Source organism: Ctenopharyngodon idella, chromosome 4, assembly GCF_019924925.1.
Source record: "Ctenopharyngodon idella isolate HZGC_01 chromosome 4, HZGC01, whole genome shotgun sequence".
NCBI lineage: Eukaryota > Metazoa > Chordata > Actinopteri > Cypriniformes > Xenocyprididae > Ctenopharyngodon > Ctenopharyngodon idella.
In genome coordinates this window covers 17,685,869-17,701,900 of record NC_067223.1, presented here as the reverse complement: position 1 = coordinate 17,701,900, position 16,032 = coordinate 17,685,869, and the positions used below count along the sequence as shown (strand labels likewise).

At 38.0% G+C, this 16,032-nt stretch overlaps 1 protein-coding gene across 8 annotated transcripts in view; it reads right to left on the bottom strand.

The window, feature by feature from the left end:
• Positions 1-16,032, bottom strand: part of LOC127510664 (gastrula zinc finger protein XlCGF8.2DB-like) — a 186,206-nt gene that overhangs the window by 121,760 nt on the left and 48,414 nt on the right. The window contains exons 1-3 of one of the 8 annotated variants that reach the window (XM_051890534.1): positions 10,307-10,894; positions 9,545-9,694; positions 3,479-4,535 (exon numbers count right to left, since the gene is read on the bottom strand). The exons of 3 other annotated variants lie outside the window; for them this stretch is intronic. In XM_051890534.1, the coding sequence (XP_051746494.1) occupies positions 3,601-4,535; positions 9,545-9,629 (1,020 nt within the window). In that variant the 5' untranslated portion in view covers positions 9,630-9,694; positions 10,307-10,894 and the 3' untranslated portion in view covers positions 3,479-3,600. Of the gene's footprint in view, positions 1-3,478; positions 4,536-9,257; positions 9,429-9,544; positions 9,695-10,306; positions 10,960-16,032 lie in introns of those variants that run through there. 4 more of the 8 variants (XM_051890539.1, XM_051890531.1, XM_051890537.1 and 1 more) reach the window with 4 other exon arrangements.

Below are 16,032 nucleotides of genomic sequence, written 5' to 3'. Positions count from 1 at the left end.
ATGGGGCAGGTGAATATTATATATTATTTTAGACTTGCAACAACTCCACTACGTCCTCAAATTAAGGTACAACTTATTTATTACCTATCCTACACTACTGTATGAACTGATTAATCAGGTGTGCCTGACATGAATCAGTTTATCCAATAGTTATGAAGTCAAATAACATTGCTAATCAGAATTTGTATTATAGAGCCTGCATGTTGACTGTGGAGATTCTATTCCCAGAAGTCCTACTTCCCCACTCTTGTTTGAAGATAAATGTTCAACAGAGAGTGAACCTCACTTCAATGATGAACCTAATTGCAGCCAAGCTTCACCAAATACCAGTAACTGTATTCCTGATGACAGTCTTGGATCCATTATTGGAAGTGAAGAAGAATATTCCCTTTTATTCCTGATGAGTCAGCAAATGAGGAATCTCATCTTGGAGAAGTCAGTCATGAACAGTTTCCTCTGGAAAATGAAGAGCCACTTTACACTGGTTCACGACTAACCCAAGCTCAGAGTTTTTTACTTATACTTTCATTTGTTTTGAGACATGGACTCACAGGCATGGCTCTCTCTGATCTCCTTGATTTGATCAATATTCACTTTCCAGGAAACACACAGTTAACCTCAAAGCATCTGTTCTTAAAAGAGCTTAAGCCTGTAGAAGGTCACCTACAATGTCACATTTATTGTCCCAACTGTGAGTACTACATCGGTGACCAGGATAATGAAGGACAATGTGTTGTATGCCACACAACATGGGATAAAAAACAAAACAAAATAATGACTTACGTAGTGATGGCTGATTTCAAAACACTGCTTCATGAAGCTTCGGAGCATTATGAATCAGCGTGTCGAATCATGATTCGGATCGCGTGTCAAATCGCCAAACTGCTGAAATCACGTGACTTTAGCGCTCTGAACCGCTGATTTGACACGCTGATTCATTATGCTCCGAAGATTCCTGAAGCAGTGTTTTGAAATCGGCCATCACTATATAAGTCGTTATTTTGGTTTTTTTTTGGCGCACCAAAAATATTCTTGTCGCTTTATAATATTAATATTGAACCACTGTACTCACATGAACTGATTTAAATATGTTTTTAGTACATTAATGGATCTTGAGAGAGGAAATGTCATTGCTGGCTATGTAGGCCTCACGGAGCCATCAGATTTCAACAAAAATATCTTAATTTGTGTTCCGAAGATTAACGAAGGTCTTACGGGTGTGAAATGACATGAGGGTGAGTAATAAATGACGGAATTTTCATTTTTGGGTGAACTAACCCTTTAATGTTGTGTCCCGTAAATCAGATTGGAATTGCATTTTAAACCACCTCCAAATGTGGGTTGAATAAGAATTGGAAAAAAAGAAAATCATTTCAGATTTTTTTGTGTGTGTGTGTGTGCTGACGAGACTTTTAAAAACCCATCTGGATAAAATCTGGATATGCCAAAAATCTGATGTTTGCTGATACATAACATAGACTAAATACAGCAATTGTGGCTTTTCACAGCAAGACAGAGTTTATCTTATATTTCTAATTCAGAGGGATTAAACTGATGGTTAGGCAGAATATATAAATCATAGGGATGCAACAATACAATTCAATACATACCTCTGCTTTCAGTTTGGTTTGGTTCTGATGGCTTGGCACATCAGTGTTTTTTGTTATTCTATGCTAATGTGACAGGAACAGCAAGAGGTTAAGGAAAAAAATACTTTTTTTGCATTACTCTTTCTTTTTACTTAAAAGGAAAAAAACACTTGTACACATTTTTTGTATTGGATAATATATATATATATATATATTAACACTGGCAGCTCACAGCTGTACAGTAGCATTCAAGTATGATATTGAGTTAAAAAATGTATAAATAAAACACTACATAGACTTCATTGTATAAATTATACATTGATTCTTATTAAAGCTGCTGTATTAAAGTTTTTCAGTCAAGAGCAGTGAGTGATTTTCTCTTTGTCTTTTGTTTTATTAATATTAAAGGATAGTTCACCCAAAAATGAAAATTCTGTCATCATTTACTCACGCTCAAGTTGTTTTAAACCTGAATGAAGTTATTTCTTCAGTTGAACATAAGTTATTTTGAAGAATGTGGGTAACTAAAACAGTTGCTGGTCCACATTGACTTCTATTGTAGGGAAAAAAAATGGCTCTCAACTGTTTAATTTCATTTTAGACATAACCAACTGTGTTTATGTTAACCTTGTGTGTATTTGATAGCACTAGTGCAAAGATAACTTGTGTGAAAGATAACTTTGATAACTTGATGTCTAGCACTCATTGAAGTATAAGCGCAAGACATCACTTCCATTATCAGAGCACGATCAGACCTCACTAACCGAATGCTGAACGCAGTTGGACATAGTGGTGTTTTAGAGGTAAAAAAGGATATAAATACCGTTCGGTTTCTCGCACAAACCGATCGTTTCGTGTCTTAGGACATCAATGTTTCGTCATGAGCCGCAGGGTTTGATTTGGATTTGTCTAAGCAAGTTTTATTTACTCTTATAGACGAAGTTCCCATTGACACGCATTATAAGGCTGACAGACCACAACGGTTGGAGTTAAAAATCATCATTTGTGTTCTACTGAAGAAACAATGAAGTCACCTACATCTTGGATGAGCTGGGGGTAAGCAGATAAACATCAAATTTTCATTTTTGGGTGAACTATCCCTTTAATAACTAAATTTAATCATTTATAAGTGAAATAATTGTTCATGAAGACTGGAAATGAAAAACGCCTTATATTCAGGTGTGCATAATTATTAGGTAGGTTTTCTTTTACAGATAAAATGAGCCAAAAAAAAAAAAAAAAGATTTAAATGCAATATTAGAAACTGCAGTTAAGGCAAGACCATTGGACAGTGAAATGCTCATTGGGTCAGCAGGGTCAGACAAAAACTTGTGGGAAAGAAAAGGCATGTTAACGGCAAAAGAATTAAGGTAAAGAATTAAGTGTGAAACTATCAGGAACTCTTTAGTCTCCAGTGCCACCATGTTCCAGAACTGCAACCTACCTGGAGTCTCCAGAAGTGCAAGGTGTCAGGATCTCAGAGACTTAGGTTAGGTAAAGAATCCAAAAAAATGACCCCCACACTTAAGAATCACAAGCTGAAGTGTCGTGAAATATATGAAGACTGTTTTTTTATAAGCTTTATAGACAGACAGATTGAGAGTGACTCTTGAAGGACCAGCACCACATCCTCTTGTACCACTGTTTGAAGAATTTATCTTCCAGAATCTGGCAGTAAGTTTTGGTAGTTCATTTTTAGTCCATCTCTGCAAAACGGACTTCAGGGTAGGAGATGGACTAAAAATAATGGAAGAATTTAGATGGACTAAAATTCTGCTGTGGTGCGTAGCCTTAATTTTACAGAGAGAGATATTTTCTGGTGCTGTTTTAAATTGCAGAACCATTTTAAATGTATTTACCAAAAAACAAATAAGGTTTCACGTAAGCACTTTTCAGATATATCTGTAAACGTGATGTAATTTTTTTTAATTACACTGATCACAATTACATTGCCTTCATTCAGGGTAAATGTTCAAGTGATTTTTGAAATTGCTAATTTTATTAAATCTCGTTACACTGAGGAACACTGTAATGTCTTTCCAGAATGAGTTTGCAAGTGATGTTTCAGGTCTCTATGATATGTGAAACTCTCTTCACACTGAGGACACTTATAAGGCTTCTCTCCAGTGTGAAGCCTCATGTGAATCTCAAGGTTTCCTTTAAGTTTGAAACTCTTTCCACAGTGAAAGCAGGCAAATGGCTTCTCTCCAGTGTGAAGTTTCACATGAGTCATAAGATTTCTTTTTCGTGAGAAGCTCTTCCCACACAGTTTGCAGGTGAACAGCTTCACTCCAGTGTGAGTTCTCATGTGGATTTCAAGAGATTCCTTATATGTAAAATTCATTCCACACTGAGGGCATGTGAAAGGCTTTTCCCCAGTGTGAGTTCTCATGTGAGTCTTAAGACTTACTTTATGACAGAAACTCTTTCCACATTCAGAGCATGTGAAAGGCTTGTCACCAGTGTGAATTCTCATGTGACATTTAAGATGTTCTTGTTGCGAGAAGCTCTTCCCACACAGTTTGCAGGTGAATGGCTTCTCTCCAGTGTGAATTCTCATGTGATTCTTGAGACTTACTTTATGACAGAAACTCTTTCCACAGTGATGGCACGTGAAAGGCTTGTCACCAGTGTGAATTTTCATGTGAGTCTTAAGGTATTTACTGAATCGGAAACTCTTTTCACACTGCTTGCATTTGAAAGGTTTCTCTCCAGAATGAATTATTACATGCCTTTTAAGGTCCTTTATGTCTGGAAAACTCATTCCACAATGATGACATAAACAGTCTTCTTTTGAGCGAGTTGCCGTCTTTCGAGCTCTTTTTGGTGTGGAAGTTTTTTCAGTCTGTGAACAACTAAAAGATTTTTCTCCAGTTATGAAACCATGATGTTTCTCTTCCTTTACATCATTCAGTTCTTGACTCTCCTCTTTCAGCATTATCAGATCTAAAGTGAACAGATACACATACAAGTTAACCCCAGTTTAATGGCACAAAGCAACATCAAAACATTTAGACATTTAAAGCAACAACATATATGCTAGGTCCTATACCATATATATATATATATATACACATACATACATACACACACACAGTATCTCACAGAAGTGAGTACACCCCTCATATTTTTGTAAATATTTTATTATATCTTTTCATGTGACAACACTGAAGAAATGACACTTTACTACAATGTGAAGTAGTGAGTGTACAGCTTGTATAACAGTGTAAATTTGCTGTCCCCTCAAAATAACTCAACACACAGCCATTAATGTCTAAACCGCTGGCCACAAAAGTAAGTACAGTCCTAAGTGAAAATGTCCAAATTGGGCCAATATTTCAATATTTTGTGTGGCCACCATTATTTTCCAGCACTGCCTTAACCCTCTTGGGCATGGAGTTCACCAGAACTTCACAGGTTGCCACTGGAGTCCTCTTCCACTCCTCCATGACATCATCACGGAGCTGGTGGATGTTAGAGACCTTGCGCTCCTCCACCTTCCATTTGAGGATGCCCCACAGATGCTCAATAGGGTTTAGGTACCCTCAGCTTCTTTAGCAAGGCAGTGGTCGTCTTGGAGGTGTGTTTGGGGTCGTTATCATGTTGGAATACTGCCCTGCGGCCCAGTCTCTGAAAGGAGGGGATCATGCTCTGCTTCAGTATGTCACAGTACAGTACTCAATGAACTGTAGCTCCCCAGTGCCGGCAGCACTCATGCAGCCCCAGACCATGACACTCCCACCACCATGCTTGACTGTAGGCAAGACACATCTGTCTTTGTACTCCTCACCTGGTTGCCGCCACACACGCTTGACACCATCTGAACCAAATAAGTTTATCTTGGTCTCATCAGACCACAGGACATGGTTCCAGTAATCCATGTCCTTAGTCTGCTTGTCTTCAGCAAACTGTTTGCGGGCTTTCTTGTGCATCATCTTTAGAAGAGGCTTCCTTCTGGGACGACAGCCATGCGGACCAATTTGATGCAGTGTGCGGCGTATGGTCTGAGCACTGAAAGGCTGACCCCTACCCCTTCAACCTCTGCAGCAATGCTGGCAGCACTCATACGTCTATTTCCCAAACACAACCTCTGGATATGACGCTGAGCATGTGCACTCAACTTCTTTGGTTGACCATGACGAGGCCTGTTCTGAAGGGAACCTGTCCTGTTAAACCGCTGTATGGTAGAGCAACAATTCTTTTTTTCAGATCCTCAGAGAGTTCTTTGCCATGAGGTGCCATGTTGAACTTCCAGTGACCAGTGAGAGTGGTAACACTAAATTTAACACACCTGCTCCCCAATCACACCTGAGACCTTGTAACACTAATGACTCACATGACACCAGGGAGAGAAAATGGCTAATTGGGCTAAATGTCCATTCTGGACATTTTTACTTAGGGGTGTACTCACTTATGTGGCCAGCGGTTTAGACATTAATGGCTGTGTGTTGAGTTATTTTGAGGGGACAGCAAATTTACACTGTTATACAAGCTGTACACTCACTACTTTACATTGTAGCAAAGTGTCATTTCTTCAGTGTTGTCACATGAAAAGATATAATAAAATATTTACAAAAATGTGAGGGGTGTACTCACTTCTGTGAGATACTATATATATATCAATATTGTTAACTCTTCACTTTCTTTAGGACACATCCCAATAAAAGGTTAAGAACCAATTCTTTGAATCGAGAATTTCAGCAGAAACGGTTAGAAACTGACTAGCATAAAAATAAGCCAATCGCCTGGTAGGGGGGCACCTGGGGTGGCCAACCATATTTCATTGAGGGCTGGTGCTACCCCTGGTACAAGGGCATGGAGAAAATTCCCGCCCACACTCCAATCACTGAGAGTGAGCTGCAACTGGCCTCTACAAATATTTATGAAGATTTGGAAGAGGATATTTCCCTGATTCTCCCATCCCTGCTGGTTCCACCCAGCTCAAAGTCACCAGTGCCCCCAGTGGTTCTGCCCAGCTCAAATGCCCTGTTCCAAATGGCACCCTAAACCCTCACGGCCTTCCTCTGAGTCCGCACTTTCACGATGTAATGCCGCTTTGACTGCCAGGTAAAGTTCTCTGCATAGCTCACAGTCTTGCGGGCTCAGCAGAAGTGCGCATCGAGGGCGCATAGCAGCCGCAAAGGGGGCGCTCACGAGCACTCTTCTTTAAGCTTAAATGACGAATGGGACATGCTACGGACTTGTGGACTTAACGGACACGCGCAAGCAGCGGCCATTGTAAGTCCACAAGACCGAAAGTGCACTTGAAGTGTGCCATTTAGGACAGGGCCAATGTCTCTTGTGTCTCCAGAGCAAGTCCTTCAGCCCCTTGATATCTTCTTCTTCAACTCCACTCTGTTGTGTCACGTGGGCTAATTAGTCCCCCAAACCTGTTTCAGTTGATTACCCTCTCCATGTATTTAAGCCCTCTGTTTCCTTAGTTCTGTGTCCGGTATTGTCAGCGTTTACGTGGTTTTGTTTACATTACTCTCCTTGTCGATTTAAAAAAAAAATTGTTTTCTATTCTTTTTGTTGTTTGCTTCATACAAGCAGTCCGAGACAAGAATAATGTGAAAAGAAACCGAAAATGCTTATAGTCTTAAAAATTGACCTCTAACACATCAGTTTGATACTGTAAATGTGGTTTAATGTTGCATGATCACCAAACAGCAAAGTTCAGTCTGAAATCTGAAAATTTTAAATAGATTTGAGCAGCCAGAACGTCCGACACATCTGTAAAAACCTGATTGGAATCGCATTCCAAACCACCTCCAAAAACACAGATTTCATGCGTTTTTTGCTGTCCAGAGTTTCAAAAACCCATCTGGTTAAAATCTGTCTGTAAAATATAAATCAGTCTGACTCTGAACATAGCCTAAATGTGGCTTTTTACTGTTAGACAGAGTTTATCTATATTTTGATTCAGAAGAATTAAACTAAATCAAATATGCCTTCATACAATCAAAATTAGAGGATATCTACCGCAACAGCTCAATATTTGAAACCATAGCCAAGGAAATGGGCAGGTATTCATATGTAAATCACAATATAATATAAATAAAATATTGAAAAAAGAAGCAGCAAAAGATGCAAAGACAACACAAAGCACAGGTTGTAAGCACGTCACCTATTTAGAGGGTCTCTGATATGGGTCACATTTAAAAGGTTATGTGAACTGCACAGTCTCACCAACAAAAACAAAAAGAAGTTATATTTGACACAAGAACACATTTTGACTATATTCAGCTGCAGTGTGAATGTTGCCTTAAATTGTGCCTTTTTTAAATTGTAGAACCATTTAAAAGTATTTACAAAGAAAATAGACAAATAGGGTCTCACATAATGATGATTTATTCACAAAGTTCAGGAGGAGCACGTGCAGAAAATTAGTGGCTGTCCCAAGCAAAAATCACCCCAAGGTCAGACCATGCAATGCTCAGAGAAATTGCAAAAAACCCAAGAGCTACACCTCAGACTCTTCAGGCCTCAGTTATGTTAAATGTTAACGTTCATGACAGTACACTTAGAAAAAGACTTAACAAGTATGGCTTTGGAAGGGTTGCCAAGAGAAGCTGTCTTTTCATTAAAAAGAACATGGCAGCACGGCTTAGGATTGCCTTTGGACAGCTGAGACCAAAGTAGAGATGTTTGGCCATAATGCACAGTGCCAAGTTAGGTGAAAAACAAACTTAGGAGATCAGCACAAACACCTCATTCCAACTGTCAAGCTTGGAGGTGGAGGGGTGATGATTTGGGCTTGTTTTGCAGCCACAGGACCTGGGAACCTTGCAGTCTTTGAGTCGACCATGAACCCATAAGGCCCATTTGTCCTACAGCTAAAGCTTGTCTAAAATTGGGTCATGCAACTGGACAATGATCCCCAGCAAATCTACAACAGAATGACTGAAAAAGAAAAGAATTTAAGGTGTCCCAGTCAAAGTCCAGAGCTCAACCTGATTGAATGCTGTGGTGGGACCTTAAGAGATCTGTGCATAAACAAATGCCCACAAACCTCAATGAACTGAGGAAACTTAAAAAAGAAGAATTCCTTCACAACAATGTGAGAGACTGATAAAGTCATACAGTGTACTTAGTTTGTCACCCATGTCTTCTCCATTTTTGCTTTATTTTTGTTAAATAAATAATGACAATGTAGTATGTCATATTCATGTGTTGTTGTTCATCTGAGGTTGTATTTAGACCTGATGAAGACCAGATGATTTTGATGTCTTGATATGTAAAAACACAGAATTACTTTCTTTTCACATGACTGTATGCTAGATCCTACACCCACTAAGCTGCTGGAAGAGATCTTTCCTGTAATCCCTGAAGCTTTTCTCATTGTTAACGCTTTCTATAGGACACGTCCCAAAAAACAAAGAAAAAAAGTTGAGAATCACTGATCTATGTGAAAATACATTGTTGCACGACTTTCCACCAAATAACCAAGTCTAGATACCTGCTAAAGTTGTGTTACGACCATTTAGATCAATGGTTCCCAAACTCCCAACCCATTTTGTATGTCTCCATAATCAAACACTCCTGATTTTGATCATCAGCTCATTATTACAGACTAAAATAAACTTGGGTGTGCGTCATTACTTATATTGTGCAAGTGAACACTACATTGGTGGAACCCGTGCAACAGGTTTAAATGGAACACCATACCACATATCCTAAATGGATGAGATGTTTAGGATACAACATCTCCCCCAAATTAATGTGTTGCTTGTCATAATAACGAATGCCCAAAGTGGAAGTAGGATCTTCTCAGGTTGAAGGCAGCGTTAGTATTTGTCTGGTCATGTGATCTCAACATGTCTGTCCGCATGAAGCGAACTAAAATATAAAACCACTTCAAATTAGGACATAGTCTTCAAATATATCATTCACTTCTGTAGAGCTGTACATTTTAATAAGGATCAAATGAGTTCAGCTTTGATAATGAAACCAACCTGTTTGTTCCTCAGTATCTTCTTGTTTCACACAGAATGTTTCTTCAATCGTAATGTCTTCATTCTCTTCTTTAATAAACGCCATCTTTATAATAGCGTGTCACGTGGATCTCATTTCCTTCACCAGGAGTTTTTCTGGGTGTTTGAACACTGTCATGATTAAGAAAATGTTAATGGAAAAAAAAAAAAAAATCCAAACTAAATCTCTGGGTGCGTCTTAATCAGAGTGATTACCACCCTCAGTAATACAAATTAATAAAAGAACACAAATTATATGCTCTTCATATTTTACAACTTTAAAGTTGGTATTTAATGATTTGTACATTATATTCAATATAATCCATTTTCAAAAAAACGTTTGCAGTTGGTTTCTAAAAGTTTTAATGAATTAAAAAGTGTGTTTGTGTTCTCCTTAGCAGCATGTCTCGTCAGCGTGTGGTGAATCGAGCTCTTCGAATCACTGAATCATTTTGATTTATATTTGACTCGGAGTATCAAAAAGCTCCGTTCGTCCCATCATAACTTTATCCAGTGACCGAATTCGTGTTTACGATAAACTGATTCACGATATACGACGTGAAATGAGACGCAACATTTTGTTACTCCTGTGAATTGGCTTTACTCACAGAAATAACGTTTATAGATGTTAGATAAAACAATACAATTGTACATTTAATTCATTTTAGATCGCCTCTGATAATTATAAAATCAACTGAACGATTTTTATCGATTCAAACACGTTAAATGTTTAAAAACACAAACCTTTCTTCAGCCGAATCATTCACAACAGACGTGGGGTCGCGGTGCATACTTATGATGTCCTATCTTCAGACCAAAATAAAAGTCCCATTCACAAGCTGCTGTCCAAAATCACAAAGTGCACAGAAATTTACATGCAAAAACACACACATATTAGTAAAAATAAATAAGGTATTCGTATTTGAAGCCTTGGAGAAATGCATATTTATGTTGTCTAATGATGTGCTGAAAGAGTTTAAGTAGCACATCTTATATGTGAGATTCTGTGTAAGACACAAAACAGTCATATTTGGGAACATTTACCCCATTTTTTTTTAACATATATAAAGGCAAATGTTACAACTCAAAAGGAATTTAACAACAATAATAGAATTATGAACAGTAGACAAAAAGCCAGTAAAAGAAAAAAAGAAGAAAAAAAAAAAAAACAATCAGCCAGGGCTAACATATAACTTAAAGTTATAAAGAGAGAGAGAAACAAAGTCTTTTTTTTGTACATCATGAAAAAGGCATAAATATTATACTTTGTGCACAACGTAAAGGACTTTAAAGCTTTGACATTGCTGGAAGAAGAGCTAGTCTTGACAAAAAAATAATAAAAAAGAGGTTTAACAGACTTGCACTTATGTATAAAAAAAAAACTTTGCTAGAAAAATAAATAATAGATTTATAAGAAAATACTTGCCTTTCAGATTTTTATCGGAGTTATATAATCCAAATAAGACATCCTTAAACACCAAAGAAATTTTTTTTAAAAAAAAGAAGCACGTACAAATAAACAAAATTTCTTTCAAAAAAATAGCTACGTTACTTTTTTTTTTTTTTTTTTTTTTTTTTTTTTTAATGTTTTATCATGCAGTGAAAAGGGGATTTTTTTGTATGTATTACTAAAATGATAATAAAGACTTTTTAACAGTTTAACAAACAGATTATCAGTTATCAATTAAAAGAATGTCTTCCTTAGGTTTAGGTATTAAAGTAAGTAATCCCTGTGATAAGGTAGGTGGAAGTGTTTCAGAAGCAATACTCTCCAAATACGCCTTAAGCAAGAAAGGTGCTAACACCTTTTTTTGTAAAGTTCGGCTGTCAGCCCATCTGTGCCCGGAGACTCATTGTTCTTAAGAGCTTCAACAGAATCAATTATTTAATCAATGGATATATCTTTATTGCAGGTGATCTTATCTTCATTAGATAATGTCCTAACATCCTTCAAAGACTGGAAAAATGAAAAAGCTGAGTCCTTGCAATATTTAGACTTAGAATAGAAGTTTGCACAAAATGTGCCAATTTCCTTAGGATCAGAAATAACAGTACCGTTGATATTTAAAGAATTAAGAGTCAAGCTTCTAGAATTATTCTTTTCCATTCTGAAGAAATATGCTGTACTTTGCTCTCCTTGCTCTAGCCATCTTCTTCAAGAGTGAATAAAAGAGCCCTGTGCCTTATACATTGAGTCTGAGTTTGCAGATCATTAAGTTCTACTAACTCAGCATTTGACAAATCATCCTGCATTTTACCACAGAGTATATTTTGTTACACCAAGTATAGGATTTAATTTTTGGAAATTTCTCCCTTCAAATGTCAATAATATCAAATTTATCCATAAATATCTTTAATTTAGAATTTGTAGAGGCGGACTGTTTAGGTGGCTTAGATATATTTTCTACCAGGTATTCAAAATACAAAGTTTTGTGCTTTATATTGTGTAGGTGCTTGGCTAACCGTCTAACTCACATTATTATGTAACGCTATTATCTAAAACTTTAATATTACTGCTGAAGTGGTGCAGCATTAAGAAGCACATATACTACAGTGCTACGTTCTCTACATCTGGTCCCAAGAAGGTGGCCAAGTGGATTTCACTGCTCAAGCACATCCAAAATAGACACATCCATGAGAACTCTGCCTTCCCAAAGTGTGAGCATCCAGAAAGAGTGTCTAGGGATCCCCAAAAATGGTTCCAACCCGGGTATGCATAGAAAATGTCTAACAGATTGTGTTTTATAATGTGTCAAAGTACAAAAAAAGCTTAATATAAGTGATTTAGAATTTTACAATACTGTCACTTTTTGTCATTCATGGGTCAGAGGCTCTCTACAAAGTGGAAAAGGTCATGAACAATAAGCGAGTCCTGAAGGATGCGGAAAAGCTCAGTCACCATTACCAGACATCTCTGCTGGAGGCCTTCCACAGCGTGATCGTGCGTTTTGCTCCCAAGAGTGTGGTTTTCCCATTCATTGGAATGTTGTACAGGTTATAGACTTACATTCTGCAACATTTTTAAAGGGGACCTATTATGCCCCTTTTACAAGATGTAATATAAGTGTATGTTGTCCCCAGAATGTGTCTGTGAAGTTTCAGCTCAAAATACCCCACAGATCATTTATTACAGCTTGTCAAATTTGACCCTATTTGGGTGTGAGCAAAAAAAGGTTAGTGGATAAATTTATGTAGTTGCTTTGGAGTTGATTCAAGTCAATGACTAGCATGTGCTGTCATGTTAATCTTTTGTGCAAATCCAGTGTTGAATCTTGCATTCAGATGCCTGGTGTTTGTGAAAGCAATCGTATGAGAAGCTTCTGGAAGGGAATTATACCGAACCACTTTAACGACAGACTTTGCTCAGGCATTACAGAATAACCAAAACAGCATTTCAGATGCTGTTGTAGGAAACTTTTTCCTCGTCGAAGCAGAGACCAGGAGACGTTGGGATATCTTTCAAGCAGAAGTTACTCTTTATTGAGAAACACGCTGTGCGTCGCTGTAGTCATCCAAGTCCAACTAAGGCAGTGTACTTGGTAGTTCATATACATTCAAGGGGGAGGGATACATAGAGTAGAGGTGGAGACAATCTAAACAAAGCATGCAAATGCAGTGCAGGAATCAGCCCATTCCCTACATTTCCCAGCCATGATCTAATCAGCATAACGGTGTCATTCAAATGCATAGGTGCTAATCCACTCAGTCTGACAGTATCGCCCATACCTTTACATTATCATAGAGACAAAGGCACCGCTGTATCTTGAGCTTGTCCTGCCAAATGGTCAGAAAGTGCATGAAGACAAAAGGTTAATGTTACAGACACCTGGGCTGCCTGCCTTGATCTCCATAAATTTTCATTATCTTTACCTCAAAATGTTAAATACAATATACTTCACCTTAGCATTTCATGTGAGGTTATGTAAGGATGTAGGATCAGCAGATCTTAAACAGATTCTTAAATTTGTAATCCTACACTGTGCAAAGAGATCAGTCCTCTGGTTGGGCCAGTTATGCCGTCCCATCGCAAAGTCACATGTCTTTTTTATGCGCATCAAGGAATTTATTCTGAAAGTGTTTCCATCGCAGTTTATGCGCATCTTTTCTTATCGAATAAAACATTTATCTGACACATTTGATGAATCGTCCCAGGAAACGTTGAAGTTTCTTTACACTGCTGGGCTGGGACCAGTTCTGAATAGTCTCCACCTTCCTCTGGTCCATCTGGATGCCTTGTTGGTCGATGACATATCCCAGAAAGTGCACAGAAGTGGTGTGGAACTCGCATTTCTCTAGATTCAGATAAAGGTGGTGTTCTCTCAGCTTGGTGAGGACCTGCTTCATGTGATGGCAGTGTTCGGCCAGGTTCCGAGGATGTCGTCGATGTACACAATGACGAATCGTTGGAGGAACTCTCGGAAAACCTCATTCATGTATCCTTGGAAGACAGAAGGAGAGTTGGACAGGCCATACTGCATAACCCGATACTCGTAGTGCCCAGAGGGCGTAATAAAGGCGGTCTTCCACTCGAATGAGGTTATATGAGCTCCGCAGGTCTAGCTTAGAGAAAATGCGAGCTCCGCGCAGTTGTTCTAGGGCTGCTGGGACCAGAGGAAGAGGATAACTATAGTACATCTGTATTGAGACCTTGCCGAAAAGCAGTGAGCAGTCTCCTTACATCCACTCGATGCAGCCAGCGTGCAAAACTGGAGAGCATATGCGCTGACTGAATTATCTCCTTGACTCAAGTTAAAGGGTTAGTTCACCCAAAAATGAAAATAATGTCATTTATTACTCACCCTCATGTCGTTCTACACCCATAAGACCTTCGTTCATCTTTGCAACACAAATTAAGATATTTTTGATTAAATCCGATGGCTTAGTGAGGCCACTATTGAGAGCAAAGCGACCGAACCTCTCAAGATCCAGAAAGGTACTAAAAACATATTTAAAACAGTTCATGTGAGTTCAGTGGTTCTACCTTAATATTATAAAACAACAAGAATACTTTTTGTGCGCCAAAAAAACAACGACTTTTCAACAATATCTCGTGATGACCAATTTCAAAACACTGCTTCTGAGCTTTACGAATCTTTTGTTTCGAATTAGTGATTCGGATCTCCTATCAAACAGCTAAACTGCTGAAATCACGTGACTTTGGCGCTCCGAAACCACTGACTTGTTTTGTAAAGCTACTATATTATATTGTTATTCTGTCTTTTGTGTTTCTGTAACTTTGATCAGTTTTATTTTTTGATAGTCTCATATGTGTTTGTACAAACACTCAAACTACCACCAGAGGTCACCATCTCCTGCAACTGACATCAGCCTTGATGTGCATCAAGGTTGAAGGGTGAAAATAAATTGTGTGGAGTCATCCGTCTTGGAGCAACCCAGATCTCAAATCGTAAATATCAAACATATTGACTCATCTAGTGCAGAGGGTTTTTTTTTTATAACTTTTATAATTTTTTAATAACTTTTATGATATTTATAAAACTATATAATGGACAGGAATGGAACCTGCGCTTAAATTACTAAAAATGTTTCTGAACACTATAACTACTTTGAACAAGAGAACTCTATGTTGTAATAACGTGTACTAATTTACATAGATGTAAAATCATTAGCCATACATTGTTAAATCAATCAGTGGGACACCTGCGCTTGCTTCCTTTTACAAAGGAATTTGCGTTTCATTGTTGGACAATGCACCTCATCCTCCACCTGGAGCCAATTTCAGTACTTGGTTTACAAGGCAGTCAATTTTGAAAACTCGGCCTCGCGCAGAGAAGTTGAGGGTGAATGGAAGATGTGATTTAACTGCAGATATTCAGTCATCACACTCAACCAAAATGAAGGCAAAGAGCAATAACTATGGAAGTGTCACAATCTGGCGTCTCTCTTTAATTCGACTAACTGCTCCTCCATGTCAACTGGAAGGTCTTTTCCTGGGCAACTGAGGATCTCTGACCCAAGCAAATTAACTGAAATCCTCACTCAAATAATGTCGGAATTGTTGTTTCAGTTCTTCAATGTTGAGTGACTGTGTTAGACAAAGGAGAGATTTATCCCCTTCTCTTGCACATGGTCAGCGAAGTTGGGAAACATTTTTATTAATCAGCCAATCATCCCAAAGATCCAATTTGTCAATGACTTTGTCTAAGCATGTTGCCATTACCCAGCAAACATTTGGACGTTTAATGACCGTTGAAAAGACGTCCCTCCGACACGTCCTGTCATGGTTGAAAAATAGTTCCAAAATGAAATTTGAATGGACATCTTAGATGTTATCTTATTAATTAATTAATTATTATATATTGAACTACACATAGCTAAAATTCAAAGTAACAATTACACATGCAAGCCCAGAGAATTGTAGAAATGTACAAACATATCTGAATGCATTTTTAAGAAATGTTGTGTGTTACATCAGACCAGTGTTTGCTCGGTAGTGATGTGCATATCGC